This window comes from Phaethon lepturus, unplaced genomic scaffold (assembly GCF_000687285.1).
Source record: "Phaethon lepturus isolate BGI_N335 unplaced genomic scaffold, ASM68728v1 scaffold603, whole genome shotgun sequence".
NCBI lineage: Eukaryota > Metazoa > Chordata > Aves > Phaethontiformes > Phaethontidae > Phaethon > Phaethon lepturus.
The window spans coordinates 39601-64657 of NW_010531045.1; the positions used below are offsets into that span (position 1 = coordinate 39601).

General features: G+C 36.4%; 1 protein-coding gene across 1 annotated transcript in view; it reads left to right on the plus strand.

The window, feature by feature from the left end:
• Nucleotides 1–25057, plus strand: part of VWA8 (von Willebrand factor A domain containing 8) — a 106055-nt gene that overhangs the window by 29412 nt on the left and 51586 nt on the right. Inside the window, exons 8-13 of the mRNA XM_010284418.1 lie at nt 1881–1985; nt 9054–9185; nt 10524–10658; nt 10731–10808; nt 17081–17241; nt 18427–18540. Of these exons, the coding sequence (XP_010282720.1) occupies nt 1881–1985; nt 9054–9185; nt 10524–10658; nt 10731–10808; nt 17081–17241; nt 18427–18540 (725 nt within the window). The remainder of the gene's footprint in view (nt 1–1880; nt 1986–9053; nt 9186–10523; nt 10659–10730; nt 10809–17080; nt 17242–18426; nt 18541–25057) is intronic.

Genomic DNA, 25057 nt, shown 5'->3' on the forward strand with positions numbered 1-25057 from the left:
TAAAACATACCAATTTCTTGTGTTAGTGTGGTGCTCAGTCCCCTCAGTTGTGTTGAACACTAAGAGACATAATTTATTTCTGAATTAGTGGTACTATATCAGATGTGAAGAAGTGATTAAAATTCAAGTTCAGAGAAATGAAACGGTATTTGGAGGGCTTTAGAAAAGAAATACATGTTGGATTTTAAAATAAATTGAAACTTTTTATTCTTTGAGCCCTGTACTGAAAAATTATTTTTAAATGAATGCCAGATGGCTTTCAGAGCAATGGAAAGAAAATGAGCCCTAAGCTATTATCTAAACTATGGAGTGGAGGAAGAATTTTATTTTACATTAGAGAATGTGAAGTGTTATCATTGTATGACAGTGTCTTTTTTAGGTAGATGAGAACTGTTTCTTTTAGAATTAGTTTTAATCACTTGGTTTTCTAAGCCGACTGTTCTCAGTCATTCTAGCTGCAGCATTTTTCCTTCGCATGCTGTATCACTGCCATCATCTACTTCTAGCTTCGTTGATTTAACTATTTAAAAGTGTAGAGGGAATGCATTGTAATGACTAGCTCCTTATCTTCTTTCATGGATTCACACAGTCCCAAAACATAGTTCTTAGGTTGAAAACTCCTGCCTCCTGAAAGGGAGAATTTTTTCTAGGGTGCTGTTCTAAAGAGGCTAATTTCATACATGCCATTGTAATTATTATTAACTTGAGATAACGTGGACAAATTATATGTTACATCTTTATATATATAGACAGAGGGCTTTTAAAATGCACTAAAGGGCTCCGTGATCCTTTAAGCAATACATTTACTACAGTGCCTTAAATGGTTTATTTTTACTGATCTTTTCTTAATATGGAACATTATAAATAGTATTACTGATTATAAGTATGCATTGAATTATGCATTTCATAAAACATGCATCTCCTGATTTAATTTCTAAGCAACTCTTCTTTCAGTAGGGTGGCTATGTAAAACCAAGTGTGTAACTGGAAAACAGTTCTTTTTATTTGAATTATATTATTTACTTTTTACTTACTTTGATGAAGGCTTAAAAAAGTAGTGCCAGTCTACTGACTGTTTTTCACTAGTGTTACACACAAGTAGTCCTTAAAAATTTGCAAGTCTTTTTTGAAACAAACAATCAAGCAGTACTTCAGTTTTTTTGAAACATTTTTTTCCACCATGAAAGGCTTTATGCATATGTTTCTTGAGTATTCATAAATGCACTTCCATTTCTTTCTCTATTACTGCAGCAAAATAATTGAATCTTTGTCTAGTTCAGGCAGCAACTGATAAAAGAGTTAGTACTTATAACTAACAAGGGCATGGTAAAAAAAAAAGTTGTTTTCAATTTTGTGTAGAAAGTGCAAACGTACTTAGTCACTCATTTCAAAACAAATTGTTCAGAAATTTCTAGTAATTGATTTGTTGAGTATGAATCTGTACAATGTCACAGAATCAAAATTAAATACTAGAAATTGCTGTGAATAAGTAGGTTATTATTGTAATACAGATTTCTTGTCATATTGATTCTTTTCTAGTAGTACCATGAAACTCAGTTACCTGTGGTGGGATTTGCCTCTCCTAACCTTACATGCCTTTAGGCACCTGAGCCAGTCACTTTAGCTTCCATTTATGCACAGGAATTAAAGTAATTTTTAGGACATAGTTCTTCTAATCTTCTTTAGACATTTATATTAGAATGAATTGCACCTGAGAAATGTCTGTTTTGATATGATTGAACACTGCATGTAGTGGTCATTTGTATATTGCCCTTGCAGTTTTATTTTAAGTTCAGTGCTATATAGGGTTTTCAGGTTAATAGCTGACGGTAGAATGAGCCAATATTTTTTTTTAATTTGTATTTTTTATTTTGAATTAGGATTCCTTTCCTATGATGTCAGTCCAGCATGTTATTGACAGGCTTTACCCCTATAATGTTTTCCTTGGAAAGGAAGGCAGGACTGCAGTCAAAGATGCATTAAAAGTAAGTATTGCACATATATATTGAAATTCCAGGGAGCAATGGATTATGACAGTAGTTTTCCTGCGTAATGTTACTTCACTACTTCTGTAAAAAAAAGAAATGTTAAGTTAACTAAATGGCTACATTATTGCTGATGCTGAAACAGTATTTGAAAAAAACCAAACTTCATAAGCTAGTAGATTTCATTATAGTGAAAGGTGAAACCTCTGTGTTCTGTAGAATATTTAGACCTCAGTTCAAGACTACAGAGAAACTCTCATTATATAAGTAGTTAATTAATTTGAAAGTAGCTACTTAATATAGTTAAGGCAGTCAAATGCTTTAAAAATACCTCTGGCATTTGACTTTTAAGAGGAGATTCTAAAATGACAATAAGTTATTTCTGTGTGCATATTTGGAAATAAGCAACTTTGTAGCTAGTGATTTTTTGTTTTTCCTGAAACCAAGCCTACATGTCAGGGAAATATTTGTAGCCCATCCCATATACGGTCTTTTTGCATTGGAGCTCAGTCCTGTATTCCCTGTTTAACTGGGCTGGTCTCCTACTTGTCTTCTTGAGTTATGGTATGGACAGTCTTTGTAGTCTCCTCCTTTGAAGGAGGCTGTCCTGAATGACCTGCTAGCTTTCATGAACCTTCAAAGCTGCCTCCTGCGGGGTCCTACCTACCACTCCTCTGAATAAGCCAACCTGGCCTGAAATCCAGGATCTCTAGTCGATGTTACTTGCCTTCATCGCTCCCCCTCAGGATTTTGAACTCGCATTATTTCATGGTTGCTGACGGCCAAGGCTGCTGTTGATTGCCACATCCACAACCAATTGCTCCTTGTTTGTGAATAGCAGGAGCTGTCTGTTCATCACCCCTGCCTAGACAGTGCAGTGCCTCTGTGAGACTTTATTCCAGGCAGCCTCAGAAATCTAGATTGATTGTGTCATGCTGTGTTGCCCTTGCACCACATGTCAGGTTGATTGAAATTGCCCTTACGAACCATAGTCTGTCTGGAAATAAAGACTTCTATCTGTTAGCAGAGCAGTAACAGTCACTTCTGTTCTTAATATGCTTTTGTTTTAAATCCTTTGTGTCATTTTGTTTCCCCTGTGAGTTATAGATGGTGAATGTCTCTATGTTCAGTACCATCAGCTTCCTCCATGTTCCATTTCTTCTATTCGATTTTATGCGTCATGCATGCTTTTGATTCCTGTATAAGACACGTTGATTTGACCAGTAAAATCTTCTTTCTCAATGATCGTCTGCTTTTAAATACCTCCTTATAATTTACATTTTTCTGTGTTAATTATCCTTTCTTTGGATACTCTTCCTCATCACTACTTACACAAACTTGTCCCATTATATCGACAAGTATATATAATCTTATTTAGAATTTTATTCTGTTTGCACACAACAAATCTTGTTAAGCAATGAACCTTAAGAAATAAAGAAGATAACTGGTTGTACTGAGGAACTTCTGTTTATAATATTATAGTAATAGCAGTGCCAGAACTGTATTAAATATGGATTAGAAATTTTTTTTTTCCATTCCATAAGAAATGTGAGGCAGAGGAGTCTAGCAGAAGCAAGGTGATTTCTTACTCTGCCTTCCTACAGCTTTCTAAAGAGTGTCCAGCTAATATTTGCCAGTGCATACTTCTCCTGTGTAACAGAATACAGTTAGGAAATGTAGGAAATGTATTTGCAATTGATGGGTTAATCTGTGTGAATTGAATCGCTTCTTGACATCAGCTAACATTTAAAGAAAATAAAAACAAATTTCATATAATAAAATATAAAGTTTAAGCATCAGACTTGAAGACAGATATGGGAAAGTAGTAATCTACCTGATAACGTATCTTAATTTCAGGATGTCTTCCCTTCCAGTCAGCTGTTAGAGCTGAGAAGTGAGGTAGCCAGGGGTTAGGCTAAAGAGCTAGTTTTGGCAGCTGTTAGACCTTGTGGATGTTTTTCGAAGAGATCATATTCTCCAGGCACTGTCTTCCCAAACTTTATCTTCAGCTTGGGTAAATCTTTTCTTTATTGTGCCTCCTTGCTCACTGAGACTCTGCCAAGACCTACGTATTCCACATAATTCTTATTCTTGATAATGAATTAATGTGAAATAGTGACTTATACCTTCCCTGTGAGTGAAAGCAGTTCATTACGGTGTTAGTCTTGGATGTGTAAAGATGGTTTGAAATGTAAATCTCTTGTTGAGTGGGTCTAGTTGGAGTTAAAACCTGTCTTAGGCTTAACTCTGTCTATCAACCAACATTAATTTGATACAAATGTGGTTCCTTGTGTCCAGCTAGTTAGCATTGAAAAAAGTGTTTATGGATTGCATACTAATCCAGCATCAGCAGTTATCTTGAGAGTTGCTTATCATATAGAGCATTTGTACAAGGGCTACAGTGTGCAGCATTGATTAGTTCATTAGCTTGCAACAGACAGGACAGAAGTACCAAAATAAACTTGAGAATGATGTGCCTTTGCGTGCCCTTATTTGAAGTTTTTGCACTTTGGAAACTGTATCAATTTCTATTCTGATTCTTAAAGAAGATCTTAAACCTAGAGATCTTGCAAAAGAAAATATGACTTGGTTTGAATTCTGGCCTTTGGAATTATTCTGTACTTGCATGAAAAATTGGCATAACATTATTTTGACTTGACAGATGAACATTTCAAATATGATTCCAAAAATTAAGTAGAAATTTATTCAAGCTTTTTCATTAGAAGATTTAGATTTAGAGAAATCACTGCTTTCAAGGAAAACAGCCTCCAGTTAAACATTCCCAAACAATAAGCTTAAGCACAATATGACGTCTCTCACAGTACTGAAGTTTTCTTTCTTGTATACTATTGATAGGCATTTATAAAGCTGGTCATCTTCATTTAGGCTGAGTTTGGTGGCTTACAAGAGACTCCAACTGTCCTGTACTTAATTCGTCATTGTTTCATAAGCTTTTAGTATTTTACTTCAAATTTATCAGAATCATCAACCCAGATTCTGGGTTTGCTTTTCTAATGCTTACATGCCTTTGCATGCCTTTTTTTACCAGTGTTGGAAACACCCACTGTTTGTTTTTTTTAACCTTCCAATCAAGAGAATCTTCCCATCAAAGAATTGGTTGGATGGTTGCATCCAGAGGGTAGTGGCCAACTGCCAATGTCCAGATGGAGATCAGTGACGAGTCGTGCCCCTCAGGGGTCTGTACTGAGACCAGTACTATTTAAAATCTTCATCAATGACGTAGACAGTGGGATCGAGTGCACCTTCAGCAAGTTTGCAGACGACACCAAGCTGAGTGGTGCAGTTGACATGCCTGAGGGAGGGGATGCCATCCAGAAGGACCTGGACAAGCTTGAGGAGTGGGCCCGTATGAACCTCATGGGGTTCAACAAGGCCAAGTGCAGGGTCTTGCCCCTGGGGTGGGGCAATCCCTGGTATCAATACAGGCTGAGGGATGAAGGGATTGAGAGCAGCCCTGCCGAGAAGGACTTGGGGGTACTGGTGGATGAAAAGCTGGACATGAGCCAGCAATGTGTGCTTGCAACCCAGAAAGCCAGCTGTCTCCTGGACTGCATCCAAAGCAGCGTGCCAGCAGGTCGAGGGAGGGGATTCTGCCCTTCTACTCTGCTTTGGTGAGACCCCACCTGGAGTCCTGCGTCAAGCTCTGGAGCCCTCAGCACAGGAAAGACATGGACTTTTTTTTTTGGACTGTTGGAGCGGGCCCAGAGAAGGGACACAAAAATGCTCAGAGGTCTGGAACACCTCTGAAAGAAAGGCTTGAGAGGGTTGGGGTTGTTGAGTCTGGAGAAGAGAAGGCTCCAGGGAGACCTTCTTGCAGCCTTCCAGTATTTCAAGAGGGCTTGTAAGAAAGATGGGGACGGACCTTTTAAGCAGGGCCTTGTTGCGATAGGACAAAGGGTAATGTTTTTAAACTAAAAGAGGATGGATTTAGACTAGATATAAGGAAGACATTTTTCACAATGAAGGTGGTGAAACACTGGCGCAGGTTGCCCAGAGTGGGGTGGATGCCCCATCCCTGGCAACATTCAAGGTCAGGTTGGACGGGGCTCTGGGCGACCTGCTCTAGTTGAAGATATCTGTGCTCACTGGGGGAGGGGAGGTGGTTGGACAAGATGACCTTTACAGGTCCCTTCCAACCCAAAGATTCTATGATCAGATTTTAGAAACAACATGTAGATTGGATTTGTGTTAATAGATGAGCAAGTCCCTTTTAGCCTACTCTCCAAGTGTTTAACTTTGCAAAGTTAAATTCCAGAATTTTTCTTCATTTTTTTCATGCAGTGATTGATTTTGTGTTTACTGTCTTGATCTTATGTCAGATAAAAGCTTGTTTGTTCCCTTTGACTCATTTTTGTATTATTTGCATTTCCACTTTAATTTTACCTGACCTCTTCCTTGAAAACTGTCTCACTGCCTCACAGTAGGGAATCTTCAGACTACATAGGCACTCTCTCATAGAGAGTGGGCTAATAGTTCAGAACACTAGAATCTTCTTTCTTGTCTAGATGATTCTGTTCACTTCTAAGATATTTCTGTAGCAAATTTTAGTCTAAGGAATTAGTTGTTTCTCTTTTATTACCCCCAAAGTAATCTATAATCTTTGGGGCTTTGCATTAATGAATGCTCTTAGAGCCAATGCATACCATTGTAGTGGAATCTGTCCTTCAGACTTCATCTGTCTATCCCATCTTTCACTTGCAGTTCATACTTGACTTCTTGTGAAACAGTTCAGTCCTCTTGTTCTTTGAAAAATTCTCTTTCCTTTTCATGCAGGGAATCTTCAAAAAAGATCAGTTGCCTTTGGCCACCTCTTTTGGATAGCTTAGCTCTCTTGTGGGTTCAGCATAAGTGGTTATCTGCATATACGTCTCATTTAAGCTCTCTGTTCCTTTGACCAGCTGGATCACCAGAATGTTCTTTGCAGTTTCCATGCTGAAACATTACTGATCATTAGATACTTCCAAGTGGTCAGAATTCCTCCTCTTCTCTCTTTTTACGGTTGCCTTTTCTCACGTGTTTCTAGGCATGCAGAATGTGGCCTGATGATTATGGACTGCCAAACCACTTCCCTTGTTTTTGGTGGCTTGTCCTTTCTTTTTTTTCTTTCCTCTTGGGTATGAGGCAATGAGGCTGCCCACTTCTGGCTCTCCCAGTATCTCCCAAACTTTGTGATACTGAATGTGCTCAATAGTTGTCCTTCCAAACCACAAAGAATTTTTCCTTTGCAGCTATCAACTTGGACTTTGTATAGAGGAATTTACTTCTGGCTCAGGCAGAAGCATGTTTAATGTGTTGTACATCCATTTCATACCACTCTCTGATTCCATATATAGCTATCATAATTATAAATGAAGAACTTCGTCAAAGAGATCTGTCATACTCTGAAATCCACAAACAGTTTTGTTTGCTGCTGCTGTCCAGGTGTAAGTGTGGTAACTTGTTTAATTACTGTATTCAGCAGCATCTCTATGCTTAAATGTGGTGAATTAAAATTGTATAAACTCAGTTAAATGAATTCAGGTTGCAGAACTCTCAACAACATTTTAAGGAAAAACATAAAACCAAAAAAACCAAAACCCAAACAAAAAACCATCTTAGAAATTTTAGACTCCTAATACCTTTGTGTACAGGGTCTGCTGCTGTTGTCTCCAAATCTCCCGTGTTTGATACAGAGGCTGCTGATGCAAATAATCTTCTTGCTTGCTCACAGTTGTTTTCTTTTGTTGGTATCTGATTAAGGGTTATTAGTCTACAAGCAGTTTGCAATTTTGTGTATGAGCAGCTTTGGCCCTCTCCAAAATGCCATTAACTTAGTAAGAATATTACAATTTACTAATGAATACAAAAGTGAGAGCATCTGTAGTTCATTTCAGAGGATTAAAGTTGGAGCATTTCTTAGAATCATAGTTTGAGGTACTACTCAGTAGGCATTCCTATAAATGTTTAATGGTATCTGAAGTAGACTTAGCTGTTACAGTAAGAATAGAATTTGGTGCAGCCCTTTACTAAAGCACATTTAGCTTAAATTCATGTTTAAACATGAAAATTTTGTAGGCTCTTGTTCCAGCATGGGAATTTACAAAGTGAGAAAGAGCCAAAGTTTGCATGAATGCATCTCAGTTTTTTATTTCTAAACTTTAATAGGTGATGCTGTGAATCCTGATAGTAATAAAACTACGTGCTTTTTAAGAATTATTTTACATTAGTAATTGCTGTTTAAAAAAATCTTTTTTCTGAGAATTCTAAGGAGTTGGATAATACTCCTTTTTTTTCTTGTTTACTCAGCTTTCACTCCGTTGAATAAAATGGCTCTATGAGTTCCGTAATTTAAGTTAGTGGCTTTTTTTGTGTATAACCCTCCCTGTTATGACTTCCCCTTCCCCAACAAAATAGACTTTCTACAGGATTTTTTAGATGGTTTTCATGCTGTCTATATACAGCATAAAATAGAGAGTATAAAGCTTAAAAGAATTGGGAAAATAAATGTCCTGGTTTTTGTCCTTGATATACCCAGAACATGCTGAAGGCTTGATTTGTACAGGTTGTCCTCAATTTTCATTGTATGATAAGGCTGGGGAGCTAAGTAAACATCATGTTTGATGGTTATTTTTATTGGTAGCCAGATGTTTAAATCTGCAGTTGGTTATAATGACCTGCAGAGACAGGTGATCTATTATTACACATGCTAAAGGCTATCATCCGCTTCTCTTATTATTTCAGTCTGTCAGGCTAAGACTTGGCAAAGTCACTATATGACATTTTCACTTTACATCTGTCACTACAGTCAGAATAGGTAGATGGTATATGATCTTTTTGCTTTTGTTTTAAATGTAAAATATATAGGCCATTGAGAATATAAACATAGGTATGTGAAGTCAAAGTTGAAGTAAATGGATGTAGGACTTGAGAAGCCATTAACCCTCAATATGCTCCTGGCCCTGTTTTCAGAATGAACAGTTTAAATAACAACAAAAAAACCCAAAAACAAAAAAAACAGACAGACACCTGTATTTAATAGTTAATGTCTCCTACCCGCTAATTCTGCAGCGTTTTGAGCTTCAAGATTCAGAAAGCCACTTGCTTCCCAGAAGGATTACAAAAGTAGAACGTGTACATGGAAACAAGCCCTTCAAAGCTGATGTGACGGTCCAGATTGGTGAAAAAGAAGTGACATTCCAGGTATGAATTTATATATTCATCAAACTACATATGTTTTTAGGTATCACTAACTTTGTTTTCATCTCATCGACAATTTGACTCTTACACTTGATACTAGAGCTCATATGCATTGAATATTTTTTGGTAGTGTAACGTGATATTTATTAGGAAAGCATTTAGATACTGGAATATTAGATTATGGATACGCAAGATTTCATTTCTAACTAAACTCATACTTTACTACATGTGATTTATTTAGGTTTCTTGTGTTAAAAGAAATGCTAAAGCATGGATGAAAGAAAAGCCTCTAAATTTTAGAATTTTTTATTGGATTAGAATAACAGAAAGTACTTGTGATGCCCTTGGTGCTGCTTTCCCTTTTTCTTTTAATAAAAACAATAGTCTGTCTTTGTCCACACTTCAAATAAAATCTCATGACTGCCTGGTAATGTTCTGACACAGGATGTTGGGAAAATGGAACAAAAGTAATCACATCAAATATGATTAGTTTGAGTTTCTTCAATGAAGTTTATGACCTGCTAGGTGGTGAATTAAGGTCTTATTCAGGAAGCAGATGCTGATCTGAGAATTTGAAGTTAATGTTGAATTTGGAGAGTTCAGAGAGTTTATAAAGGTGAATTAGTGGGAGTCAGAGAGAGATTACATTGGTGAGGAATATCCTCAGAGAGTTTGTACCATGACAAAGTGAAAAGAGAAAGAGAAGCAAATAGGAATTTGTCAGAAAAAGGTGAGTCTGTAGGGAACCAATTCAGCTCTCTTTTGAGGGGAAGATTTTTGCTTTTGTTTGACATGTAGGTGATACCTCCTGAAAATATGTCTGCAGAATGTCTCTTTGGGAACAGGAGGGCCTAAGAAGTTTGCAGGTGAAATGGTTCCCTGTTCCTGGAACAGGAAGTGGAAATAGGGCAGGTGCCTTAATGAGGAGAACGATTGAAACTTTCCCAAATTTTGGTCAAAGTAGCTCCTGATTTTCACAGTACAAATTGCTCTTTCTCTTCCGTGTTTCTCTGATGAGCAATAAATATTGGTGACTTTTGCATTTTCTCTTGCACAACCAACCTCAAGTTCTTTGCAGACCCCAATGGTGTAATTGAATTGGTTCACATTTTTTTTTAGTTTTTTTCATGAAGAGTGGGCGAAGGAGGTGTGAAGGAGGTTATCTATTAGAAATTATATGAACTAATGTTTTTTTAAGTGAAAGGTTTAGGTTTGATGGATGACAATCATCAGCAGAATATTACAGTAGTCTTGGAGAAGCGTAATCCAGTCCCCACAAAGCCTAGATTTATCACCATATAGCTTATTTAGCATTTTGATTATTTTCTTATCCCCTTACAGGTTCCAGCTGGCACTGGGCTGTTAAAACAGAATCCTCGATCAGATACTTTCATGAGGACTTCCAGCCATAATCAACTGTTGGCAGAAATGATGCAATCCCATATGGTTAAAGATATGTGTTTAATTGGAGGAAAAGTAAGAATTTAAATTTATTTTCTCCCTCCTTCCCCATGTTCCTTAGAATATAATCTAGTTGTTATTTTTTAGGGCTGTGGCAAAACAGTTATTGCTAAGGAGTTTGCTGATATACTGGGATACAGCGTAGAACCTATCATGCTGTACCAGGTAAGTAAACTATCTGCTGATGATCATGCTTTAAATATCATATATGACTAAAATATGATACACCGATGTTTTTTCTTGGTATACATTCTCTCTCTCCCTCTCTCAGTGATTTTAAAAGCTGCAGCTGCACATGAACATAGCTGCAGCTTTTAAAATCACTGATAATCACTAGTATGGGTTAAAAAAATAAAGGATAACAAAGATTTAAAAGATAGCAAGGTTTTCTGATTGTTACGAGCATTGTTTACTCTCTGTTAGAATGCTCACCCAAAATCTCTTCTTATTGAAGGCCTAAAGAGAGTGAGTACTGTGCAACAATATAGATACTGCAATGTTATGACATATAAAGTAGCCCTGATAGTGCTTTCCTTCAATTTTATTGACTTCATTGTGAATGTGAAAGAGAGGTAATCTAAATAAAATGTAACTAGAATCACTTGACACAATGGTCCTTCTCCTAGCTGCAGAGAATTGACAACTCATGCTGTGATCTGGCATGACTGAGCATCATAAAGAAAACTTTGTCTTTTGTGTCTTGTCCTTTTTGGATTTTTTTTTTCCCTTTTGAAGTATGTTTCCTGCCTTTAGGTCAGAATGCTGACCACTTGTAATTCATGCATGTTGAATGCCTCCAGAAGACCTTTTGTCATTCCTTTTTTTTTTTTTTTTTTTGTCCTTATGCTATTTAATCTCATAACGGAATTCTCCATTGTCAACACATTTTTTTTTTATTATTATGGAAGACACTTTCTTTATTATAGTAAGAATACATAATGGGTTTTATGTTTCTGGGGAATAATTTTTATTTCTCATGTTCTGTTGGCTTAATCTTTCTTCTTTTTTTTTTTTTTTGATGTGTTTCTTCTGTCAAGATTGCATAATATCCTCTTACATGTTTATTTTTCCTGATGCCTAACACATGGAATTTTAATCAATATTATAAATTCTGTGCCTTTTTTTTTTTACATTTCTGTTTAGTCTGATAATTACAGTTGTGGTGGGACTGTGTTGCAGTAGATATTAGAAGATAAGGATCCATATTCAAAAATGTTGCATCCTAGAAATATAAAATGAGGGCTTGGTGTTTAAAAGTAATATATACATATTACATTCAGTGAGTTAACTTCATGGGTGCTATCACAAACAGTAATCTTCTTCCGCCCTTAGCCTAATTGTTGCTATTTTATTTATGTTGTGTCTTAGTACAGCTGTGGCTTCAAAGATAAATTTGGGGCCAAGTGTGCATTAACACTGTTTGAGACACGCACAGGCAGTTGACATAGTTGCCTTAAAAAGGCAGTCATAGGATAAAATGAGAAGGAAGAACTGGAGAAGTCGTAAAGGCATCCATGGACTTTGAATGTGGTGGCGAGCTTGTTGTTGTAGCTGCATTTTTCATGAGTTGGAAGAAGAAATTTACAGTAATTGAAAAAGTAAGGGCAGAGTGAATGTTTTTATTGAAAAAAATGTAAAGTTTGTATTTTAAAAGATTAACATAGAAGTAGTAGTAATGGTTTCAGGAGGGTTGGACATGCACAAGAATAAGGGAATGAAGGTTTTGGAGCTGTCAGTTGTCTTGGAGTATGGTAAACATGGCACAGTGGGGCTGCTGTACATTTAGGGTTTTTCCCTTTGATTTAATCCAGACAGTGCTTCAGGCTTTCTCACAGCACTGAAGTTTTTTTGCAAACCTCAAGCTCTGTCATGCTTAACAGTGATCTCCCGTAGCCAGTGGTCACTCAGTACGTGTTTGGAAAGAATTATCAGTCTTAGATCTTGATACACTCTAACCTCATGACAAAAACTGAAAAATTACAGGATTAAAAAGTAGAATTAATTAATTTGTTAGCTTTTCACAGTAGCGATCAGACATATAAGTTTTTCTCCATAACCTTGAGGAATGAAAATAGTCTCAAATAAAATATGAAGTCAAGAGTCTCCCATGACCTCGTGAGTCAAAATACACCAAGTATCACAGGATTTACAGTTATAAGTGATAATTGGCAATGCTGCAGGGAAACATTAGTATCACATTTAATGAAATATATTGGTCTCTCTTTTCCATCCCTTTGCTGCTTTAAATTTTTCCCAGACAGCATGGAGATCTCCAAGGGAAGAAATGGCCGTGGCAGATGATTTGGAAGTGCAATGGCATGTGGGGAGGGAGAGAGACACTGACAGAAATGGGTGGTGAGGTTGAAGGGTTGAAACAGACAAAAAGGGACAGAAAATAGAAAAGAGAAATATTACTGATGATGAAAAAAAGACAGCCCATTTTATGTTTTCCTGTACAGTTGAGAACCTCTCCAGAAAGGATCCCGCTGCTTTTCCTTCCCCTTAATACGGCTTCAGCTGATAAAGGCGCTGCCTCTGAAACTGCGTCTGCATAGATGGAGGCAGACAAATGACTTGTGCCGTTTTCTTGCACTTTAATGTGGCCAGGTGCGAGCGTATTTGGGTTCCAAAGCTACACAGCCTCATCAATGCAATGTTATGGTCATATTAGTATACCTGGATTCCCAACAGTGCCTGTTACCTTCTGTGCAGTGGTGTAGGTGCATAGTTTCTGAGCCAGAACCGAGTGTGTCTAGCTAGCTTGCATACTTCTCTCTGCACTTGTCACTGTAAACATATTTTTAAATCACCCCAGAAAAATAACTTTTGCAACTTGACAAACCTGCTTAAGGACAGGCACACCCTAACCCGTGTTTTCTTGCACACAACACAATATTGGATACTCACCAGCAAAATTGGACAATTATTTGGTTAAAAGCATGGCCACTGTTTTTGAACATCCTAGCTTTAATTACTATGGCTTCACTGAATAGGAGCAGAAGACTTCCGCTTTGGAGACACATGAGAAGAGCTGACAATTAAATTAGTTACTTGGTAAACATCTTTCTTTGAGAGTGATCTGTAATTCTTACAGACATAAAATCTAGGCCAAGGGCTTGAATTATTTCCCACTGAAGTGAACCTTTCCTTTGGTTTCACCAGGGTTTGAACAAGTTCAAAGGGCAGGTTTCTGTAGAGGGGCTTTTTGGTGATATCGAACAGTATCGCTAAGGCAGATAAATGACTCTTTGTGAGCTCATTGTTAACTATAAATTCCTGTGTACACAAATCTACGTAAGATCCACATGTGTATCTATACTTACAGATATTTCCTGTGTACAATGTCTTACATAATCTCAAAAGTTTTTACAGAGAGGAGTGTATAAAAAAATGATTGAATGTAGCTGAGCTATAATTTTTCTGATAAATTTTAAGGATGCATTTGTTTTTCTTAAAAAATGTAATAACATATCAGGGGCTTTGTATTGCAAAGTAATAGGATAATTTAATGACTAAATAACTGTTAAATTATTAATTCACACAGAAATTCAGCAGTGAAGGCTGTTAGAAGTTTGATAATGCTGTACGTTTAGCAGATTTTTCTATTTTGGTTCAAAAAAGTGTCTTTTTGATTTTTTTTTTTTTTGGGAGACACACCATATTGTCCTAAATCCATTTCTAAAATTAAGGAGGCTTTTATTTGTCCTATGGTTCATTCTTATTTTCCAGTAATTTTTGCAGGCACAAAAATAAGTTGTGGGGTACTTATCCTTGGTTTGAAGCAATAGCACTGTTTTTCTTCAGACTCTGTGAAGAAATGAATTCATAGATTTTTTTATATATATAATGTTTACTTTTAGTTTTAATATTTGCTTCATCATTCTTTCCATGTGAAGTTGATTTAAGGGCTTGAATAGTGTGAAAAGGCATAGCTCTTCATACCGATTTCATAGGAAAAAAAAACTTTAAAAGCTTTTATGTTGTGAGAGGAGAATCAAATTTACCTAAATGAAAGGTAAGACCTTTTGAGCACGTAGATCATCTCTTATACCTATAGTTGTCTGAGAGAACAATTCCTGTCTCATTTGTGATACCTGACAGTTATACAGATTTCTCATTGTATGCAATTCCATGTAGGCAAATTGCTGACAACAGAAACTCATCCCGATTAGGAAAGGTTTGTTTGTAAATTGTCTCTTAATGTGGTTAAGCAACAGCAAATGAGAAGCAGCAGCCAGCTGGTTCATTGTGGACTGTAGTTAGGGTACTTCTGGTTTAAATTGTTTGAAATAAAACATTTTATCTCCTGGAGTTTCGGGCTGGGGGGGGGGGGGGGGAAATAGCAATATTCAAAGTGATGTTATAATAGTTTTCCAGCATCTTGCTCCTTTTCCTCCCCATCAAAACCAGTGTTTTAAGCACATCACTAGTGTTTGTGTACTGTGATGTTTTTGTTTCTAGGACTTCTTTTCTTTTTTTTTTTTTTTTGCATGACCTCATAATATTTCGTTATAAATTCTTTCCAATTTTTTATTTGAGAAATACTAACAAAATATGAGTCCAAACTGGCATGAAAAGCAGGAAACATAGATTTTTCACCTCATAATTGCCAAGAACATGATTAGCACTGTGAGCCATGAAAAACGCTATAGCTGCTAGAGGGAGTGGAACAGAAGTTATCCTACTTCGTTTCTTTCCTGAACTTTTTTCCTGTATGCAAGGTATTTTAGAAAATAAACAATGCAATGCAAAACACCTAAGTTACAATGACTGTTACAAATTAAAATAAGCATTAACAGAATGTTGCCATTGCCCAAGTTAACAGGGGAAAAAAATTAATTCATGTAGTTCTATCACCTCCCCTCCAAAAAGAGGGATTTTTAGTGTTAGAGTATTGTAACACTATATCTCATAATGTTATATTTTTAATGTCATATATTAAAAGGCAGTTTAGAGTAAATAAATAGAAACAATAAATCACTGGGCAGGTACTTACCCATAAAACAATTCCCTTACAGAAACGCAGGTGTTGGCAAATGATACTTCTTTTTAATGCGTCACTAAATTGAATCTCATTCAGCCATTTCGATTACAATGTAAACATTCATTTTATTTTTTCAGAAAATATTTTGCAGCAAAATACACTTCTGAGTTTATCTCCAGAAAATTAATGCATGGTTCTCGAGTGGTTGTTAGAATTACAGATGGACGTTCTATATAGCGTACTAGGCTCCCAAACAACTCATGCTGTTTGTTGTTCCATTCCTTTAGAGGTGAATTATCAGAAGGTGTGTTAGTTAAATATTCAGTTATACAGCATATACTAGCTACTAAATGCACACCTCTGATGCAAGTACTGAAAACACTTATATTTTTCTCTGACTTTGATAAAAATGTTTCATGTTCTGGTTTTAGTCTAATTCATTAATAAAATAGAAAAGAGCAAACACAGCAGTAAAAAACCCCAGAAATACAGCAATAAAATATGGTCAGGTTTTGTGGATTTGAATGTGGTACTTTAAATTACAGCAGTGTGGAAGCACTGAAGGAACCAGACTTTGTCCTGTTATTTTAAGGTTTTTAAGGAAATGTAGAAAGAGGAAATGATTCAGGCCATATGACGTAATGTGTTCTATTTTTATTCCTTAAAGTTCAAAGGGTTTATAGTTGTGAAAAGGACATATGCAAAAACTACAACTACAATAGAAAATATTTTTCTCATCTGATTTTAGGTTGTGTTCATGGCACAGCCTGAGGAAGAAATTTAATCTTCCAGGTCACAAAATGGCTATTACGTCTTTGTTGCTCTAGTGCTTACCTGTTGTAGTGGAATATCTAAAATACACATGCTGGAGGACATGCTAGATTTTGCTTTGGTTTTGATTTATCCCTTAAGCATTATTTTGTGATATGCTATGTACTTTTGATATTTTGTGTGTTACTGGCTTCTTTCTTACTCTGTGCTTTATCCTCCAATGCTTCCAGTGCATTTTCCTGATGAGAGGTGGAATGTCATACTGCTTTGTGTTCAAGATTAATGATGAAATCTTTGCTCTTTCAGGTGACTTCTATACCAAATAAATGACTCTTGTTTGTTCCAGGTGTAAATTGCTGCCCCCTTCTGTACACAAAGCTGTGTACAAGTTCTCATATGCTTGCATTATGTTTAAGGGGGAAAAAGTAAGGCTTTTGTTCTGGTTTCAGAGAGGTGATATCGGCAAGTCTAGAACTGCCAAAGCCTATTTAACATAGCGTGTGTGTAGATTCGTGTGTGTATTTCTAATACTCTGTGGAAAAGTAATTGAAGATTTTCTGCTAATCTTCTGTGGGTGTGTTCCCAGGAAAAACAAAATGCAGTTTTTCAAGGAGAAAGCATGTACTTGTAGATGAAGAAAATAGTGCATAAATATGTTCTTCTGATGAATTGATACTTACAGGACATGACAGCTAGAGATTTGCTACAGCAAAGGTATACTCTTCCTAATGGAGACACTGCTTGGAGACCATCACCACTTGTTACTGCTGCCCTGGAAGGAAAGCTTGTTATTCTTGATGGCATTCATCGAATTAACCCTGGCACTCTAGCTGTACTTCAAAGGTCAGGATGGGAGCACAGATAAGTTGGATGCATGTGATCTGTTTATTGAGCACATGCATACTGAGAAATTAAGTTCCTTCTGGTGAATGTGACTTAATAACATGAAGAATACTGTAAAGATCAAGCTGAGTATTGAAGTTTCATAGAATATGTAATATTCAGTCTTTACATCTTTACACACTTGAAAGCAAAAGAAATTCATGTTCTTCGTAGGACTACAATCATGCAGGAAGTTTCAGGTCTTTGTAAATACAGAATGTAAGTCTGAATTGAAGAATGAGGTAGATTTTACTCTAAACTTATGAAATCTAAAAATTAGTAATATTTGTGCAATGATTTGAAAATGCAAGATGTCAGAAAAAGCTTAAAATACTTTGAATGCGTTCTGCTTTTAAATAAATTGCCATCATTATAGTTATATGTAAAAGCATACTTTATTGTATTGCAAAGAACTCTTTCTACACATTATTTCATAGTTCAATAATAAATAAATTATTGCACAACAGAAGTAGTAATAGAAAACACTATGTTAATAATAATCTATACTGTCAGGTCAAATTTTTCTGCTATTTTATGTGTCTGCATCTTGTACTGGCTTTTGCAAACTTACAGGACATCATCAGCTTTAAAAGCAGGTTGTAGCAAAAATATTTTGGGCCTTGTTTTATTATATATGTATGCAGAAGGGCAGAAGAGAGAGTTCTGCTTGCCTTTTTTTTCCTTTTTTAATTGGTTTAGCTTTGCCTTCTGATTTTTCTTCTGACATGCATGTGTTACACATAATCAACTTCTGCAGAAGAAAGGTAAAAGCTGGGTCTGTATGTATGTTAATCATTAAAGCCAACTGAAATATATTGCTTCAAGAAACGAAACAGAAGTATATTACAAGTATAACAAAATGGCTGTTTCGTGCAATTTATGCACACTCTACTGTTAAGACAGAATATTTTATCTTTAATTTTCTTACCATATCTGCTTAAAGAAAGTTCACTAACTGACTATGCACTGAAACTGTTTACTTTTGTGTATTATATTACCTCCACACCTGGATGCATCTTAAACTGGTATAACTTTTTAGTATGACCCATGTTGACTGAGGTAGCTTTTAAAAAAAGTGTTAGTTGCTATAAGTATTTTTAAAAGTAATCAAAGGCTATATAAAGCTTATTCTTTATTTTCAAACAGACTAATACATGACAGAGAACTGACTCTCTATGATGGCACCAGACTGTTACGGGAAGATAGATACCAAAATTTAAAAGAAGAATTACAGATCTCTGATGAGAAACTACAGGAAAGGTAAGACAGCTACGGCTATAGAATGCAAACAGCATTTCATTTTCATCCTGTAAAGATGAAAAGCTTAGGCTCCTTTTTTTCCTTTTTTTTTTTTTTTTTTTTTTTACAAAAACACCATGCAAAATGCTTCCCTATTGAATTGATAACTTCTAATCACTAAGAGAAATATATTTTAAACATCAGTTTCCTCATGAGCTTTTTTTTCTTTTTGTGGCATGGGAAAATTATATCCTGTTTAGAGTGCTTGAACTAAAAGGAAAACAATTCAATATCCTTTAACAGAAGGAGTAAGAAATTGTATGTACATAAAAACTTGGATAGAAAGGTATATAATAATTAATTTTGGAACATTTTATTAAGAGTGTTGGAAGATAAAGCTAAATTGACATTAAATACAACTTGTTACTTTCTTTTGCCTCATTAGCTAGAAAGCTGGTATTTAATTTACAACTAATATGGGGCAGGAAATCCTAAGGATGGGTTGGGACCCATTATGCTTATTCTTTTTGTTTCTTCACTTCCACTTGTCTGCTAGAAACATTCCACAGACAGAAATGTTTTCTAGTCCTCTGAGGCCATACTTGATATAAAGTCAAACACTGCTGACCAATTTTAGTTAATGGGAGGGATATTGTTGAGTGTATGTCAAAACAAATGCAACCTAATATTCAGTAATATATAAGGAGCTAAACATACTGTGATTCTTAAATGGCTCTAACCTCTGAAAAAAACTGTTGAAGTTTTATGTCAGATGCCAGTGCTCATACCTACACTGCAGGGTGTGCATGTGCCCAAACTTTGAAGAGGCGTTATCGGGTCCAGTAGGGATGCATTCATGATGTGCCACCCTGTTTCACTCAATTGTCTCGCTGAATACAATTTTTTTCTTTGACCTCCTTCGTAGTCCACCCTTTAGAAAAGTTGGTTTTCTTTTACTGCCTGGTTGTTCTGTTGTTTCTGGTTCCCTTCTGATCCAAAATACCTTTTTTTTTTTTTAAAAAAAAAACAAACAACAAAACCAACTTCATTTTAAGTCTTCCATAGCAATTATTTTGATTTTTTTGTAGGTATGGTGTAATCTAAGCCTACTTGTTGCAAATTGTATCCACGCTGCCAAGGCCATACAGCCAGCTAGCTGGGTATTTCCTGCATTTGTTTTATTTAAGTGAAGAACTATGTATCAGGGAAGTGTTCTGTTTATCAGGATTTTAAGCCCAGACTTTGAAAAGAGAAGCAGAAGAACTCCAAGGATCCATGATACCCTTTAGTTCATGCCAATATACTCCAAAAACCTAGACAATTCATCACACATTAATCTTCAGTACTGCCCCTCTTCCTTGATCAAATCTCTGTCACAAGAATAGAGCTTTATATCTGGATTCTGTGTCTCCCTGTTTGTTCTAACTATAGGTCTTTTGGCAGTGGACTCCCATATAACCTTCATTATCTGTTAGACCATGAGAACTGTCCAAGCTGTCTTCTTTAATGACTATTCTGCAGACCCATCTTCTTACTGTGTGACCTCTGTACACACTTCCCTTCTCTTCAGTGTCATTGAGTAATCTTTTGGTTCCACTATTGAGTGCTAATTGTGCATTGCTTTTTAACTACTTTGGAGGCTCCAAAAGTCTTTTTCTGGGTCTCCTTGGGAGGCTGTCCTCCTTTCCTGCAGGTTGCCATGTACTGCTTTTACCTAGCCACCTTAATATTTTGCAATATAGTGTATTGTGAATTGCTAAGCTCTAAATTATCTATTTGACTGACAGTGATCTTTCACTCCCTAATCCATAAATGAGGGCTTTAAAGAGGAATAGGTTTCTGGTTAGTACTTGATCTTAAAAACAAACAGCAACCCCAACGTGTAGGCATGCTTGCATCTGGAAGCTCAGTGTGTCCATTTAGTGCATCTTGGATACAGATGAAAATTCTTGGTGCTGAATTAGCTGAAGTCCGTTGTGCTGAGAATCCGACCATGTCCTAGGTTAAACGTTCAATCTGGCCCTTGTTCAACTTCCTGCTGTACTGACTTACTCAACAGAAGCCAGGATAACATAATGCAAACATGTATCTGCTTCTTGGTTTTGGCTATGGGCTTCTTTGGCATCAGTGAACCACTCCTCTGTAGAGAGAGCACTTCTCATCAGCCTGTGAGGAACTGAAGGTGTTCCAGGACCTCATCCTGGTTTTGATCCCTTACATATTCTGAAAACATCACTACCTTTCACTGGCTCCAGAATGCGATGTCAATAGATGCTCTTTGATTCCAGGACTGCATTCCTCTGTGCTCGCTATCCGTTTCAGCAGCAGTTCCCCGTCACTGCAAGCTTCAGTACCTTCCAGTGTTGCAGAATGGCTGTGCAGAATTAGCCTTTCCCTCCAGACACCTTCTCATCAAATGATATCTAGGGTACTGACAGCTGATTTATTCGCAGACTAAGAAAACATGATGGTGCTAGCCATCCCTCATTTGCCTGCAAAAGATTGCGTTGTGGAGATGTTACACAGAATATGATATACCTTGAATTTATTAGCGGATTGTCTGGGCAAATTCTTACTTCTAAATTGTGATTGGGAGATGCTTTACGTATTGATGAGAAATTTTGTCTCTTTTTGCTATGTGTCAATGGCTATGGCTTGTGGCCGTGGCTGTATTTCCCGTGTAAGCGTAAGATGAAAAGAGAGCTTTACTTATCCTGATTTACTGGATTTGACTAAAGTAATTTTGGTACAGTTGCTGTGTGCCAGGCTTGCAGAATATACACTCATTCCTATTTCTGCTGGGACTGAATCTGGGATGTTTGATGAGTGACATGTTAAGACTGTTAATTTTCCAATAAGGGAGTTCCCTATGGAAAGTGGTTTCAAGTTTTATTTGAATCAAGAGATTATTCTGACTTTTTTCCCTAAATCCCACTCATTCAGCCTCAATTCTCATTTGTATATTGGGAGTCAATATGGTACACAGAATACATATTAAGGTACAAAAGTAACTTTTTATTTTGTTATTAACCTTTTTATTATCTACCTGATCTGATGTACTAATACAGTTCTTACGAGAAACAGAGGAAAAGGAAGAAACATACTGAGAGGCACATCAATGATTGAGTGGAAGTGCATGACAGAGTTTTAAATGTCTAAGCAGTCAGACAGGACCTTAAATGAAGTAGCTGAAAATAGTCATAAACAGAGGAGATATAAGATGAAGAGAAAAAGGAGTATTTCTGAAGGACTAGAATTTGAAAGAAGGAAGCCAGAATCTCTTCACTAGGAAATCATTAGATTAGGTGAGAGCAAGGCCATCTTCAGGATTTCAGAAAAAGCCACAGCTGGAGACTGGAAGGCGACTGTGATAGTGAAGAACCTTACCATAGGTCGGAGAAACTGAGAACATGGGGTACATACTTCTTTCCCCTCCCGTTTGGGTCAGCTTTGCTGTGTATGAGTCTTCTTGATTGTAGTGACTATTTGTAGTATAGTTTGCAGTTTCTGTCTTCTGTGCTATTTCTAATCGTTCATAAATACAGAATAACTCACTGGTACTCTCTGTTCCCGTAACACTCACTAATAAAGTGGCCAGATGCTGTTGTAAATTACATAAATACATTTATATGTCTTTCATAATGGAAAGGCAGACAACTGATAATGCTTTTTAGTAGACTACTTGGACTCAGTACTTTGTGAATGAAATTTTAAAACAGAATTTCCGTTTAAATATATTTTAGAGCAAAGGAGTACTATTTCTAACCAATGAACCAAAACTTCTGTAAACATTTTTTTTTTTCAGTCTGTGTTTGTAAAAGGATTTTACACACCTAAAGATTTTTCCCACTTCTAGGAAGAGAAAAATTTGAGATATTAATGGAGAAGTTTCAGGGGATCCCTTCTTCAAGCAAAACACATTTTGTACTAAGTTTTCATGCTCCTGTATGAAAATATTTGGCAGTAAAAAAAAAAAAGTTATTAGTTTTTCACGGTTTTAATGCCTTTAATTTTTAGTGCTTCAGTAGTAATAGTACTCAATATGCGTAACAGAATAGAAAGGAGAATACTACAATCCATCACTTAATTTCCAACCCTGGGTTGCTGTTTTTTTTAAATAAGAGGATGGTATTTCAGATCACGCTATGGTCTAACGAAATCACTTTTACCTACGAATGTAAACAGTATTACAGTAGAGAATGAGAATGTGCTTGAACCATGGCAGTGTTATTAGCAGTGCTGGACAAAGAGGAAAATATTGTTTGGTTTTCAGATTGTTTTCAGGTTTTGCAGGTTAAAACACTACTATTCATGAATTAATTTGACAATTTCAAAGTTTTATTACCTTTGTAAGAACTATTAAAATATATTCTCCTTTTAAACGATGTTAATTATTGTCATTGAGTTATATTTTCACTATTATTTCATTACATTTCTACATCTGCCGTGTCTACTAGTATTTTTCTGAGAAAGGCTTCAGACTGGTGGGTGCAATAGCTCTGTCAGGACTGACAGAGCAGTACATTTGCCCTTGTGAGATTTTGGGATACTCCTTGGCCTGCTGAAAGCCCATAAACTACAAGGTAACCAACAGTGGGCATGGACTACTTTTTCTTCTATTCTTTCTTGTGCCAGTTTGGCTCTGCAGTTAAGTTAGCAGTCACAGTAAGGTGACATTCACTTGTTTGAGAAAACTAAGTTGGTTTATGAGTTTGAGGAGAAGAGAAAAAAAAAAAAAAGCTGCCCTTGAAATAATGACAGATGGTCCTTAAAGATCTTTTACATAGAAGGAAATTATAGTTGCTGATTCCTTATTCATTTAGTGATCGTATGATTCATTTTCCTCAATGGGTTCAGAGATTAAGAGAAAGTACGTTCAAGTACTGTGCATATCCAAGATTTCGGCATAGAATTTCTTCTGTAATCATCCATTACTTCACTGAAACAGATCTTGGAAAGGCTGTGTGCTACCTTTACAGTATGAGCAGTGAAGTGTTGGTTTGTCTTATGATGCAGTATTTGAACATGTTTGGGTGGATATCCCCCCCCCCAACACACACACACGCACACACACACAGAGATGAGAAGTCCTTGGTGTGGTGAGCAGAAAGGCAGCTATTATAGGAAAATCTAGAAGTAGGTACATAATAGGATTTTTCAAAAGCTAAAAGAAGTCAGTCATAATGCATGGGTGGTTTTAATGCCCTGCAGACAGTGGATTATTTTCCATGCGATTAGGTTGAGCAGGAGCACACAGTAGATGAGATAAATATAAAATGTGGCAGGGAGTGAATTTAGAAAGCAAGAGAAGTTTTTAATTGCTTACATTTTCTAGCTTTTACTTCATTTTTTGTTGTGGGATTTTTTTTTTTCCCAGTTTAGTGACTTTTTAGATAAATTAATCTGTTCATTTTAGACTGGTGAACTTTAAGAAAAACAGCAAGAAAACAACAATAGGTCATTGTGTTCCTAATATTATGACAATTCCAAACTCATAATATTTGCTAGAAAATAAGATTTATTAAATCATGTTACAGGAAGAGATGACCAAAAATAGTTTGGTTTTGCGAGGTGGCATTAGGAATACCATTCTGCACTTTTTTTTTTTTTTAAGAGAAGCTTCAATTGCTCAGACCCCTGTGTCAATAACAAGAAATCTTTCACTAAAACCACCCTGAACAGACTGTGTTCTGATCTTCCTCTTGAGAGCAGCGGCAGTAGTCCTTGTTTGGAATTAAACACTGATGTCAAAAGAAGGACACGCATATTATTAGGAGAGTGCTCTGCTATCTGTGTTGTCAGTAAACATTTAATAGAGAGAAGGATAGAGACTCTTTATATTAATCAACTAACACCAAATTTTCCCACTGTGTTTGAGGCTCATTAATTTAAAAGGTGTCAAGTTTTTAACAAGATACACTTAGTTGGCCTTCATCTGCAAAGAACACAAGGTGGCAAGGATTTATTTTTTATAAGATACAGCTCCATGTAGGAGTTCCATATTATAGTCCTTTAGAGACTCGATCTGTAATACAGTGGAACAACTTTGAAGCTCCTCAGTTTGTGCTGATGGAAGCTGGGAACTTTCAGACCATTGCAGCATTAAGTAATTTGTGGCATTTATTTTACTAATACCCTTAGCTTGACATTTTCAACGTTGCAAACGTCAGTCTAAACAATAGGCTTTTGAAGCAGCCAAATAGTTTTATTCATGTTTACAAACTGGAAACCTACAGCAGTGATGTTGTGATTTGTCTAAGTCTAGAGAGGACATCAGTGACTTTAACTGATATCACCGAGTTAGCTTGCCCTGACTTTGCATCTCCTCTGCTCCCACTTTTCCGCATGCCCTCTCTAGCTGTCCCCACCATGCCCTTCAAGTTAGATAGTGATGTGGAGGTGGCACAAGAGAAATGTGTTCCCTTTACTAAGGAAAGCTGGCTGCTACTTGTGTTCTCTTATGGTATTGCTGAAGGATGAGAATTGGTCCTTTGACTTGAGATTGCTGGAAGAGAGTTATTTTTCTTCTTAATAATGG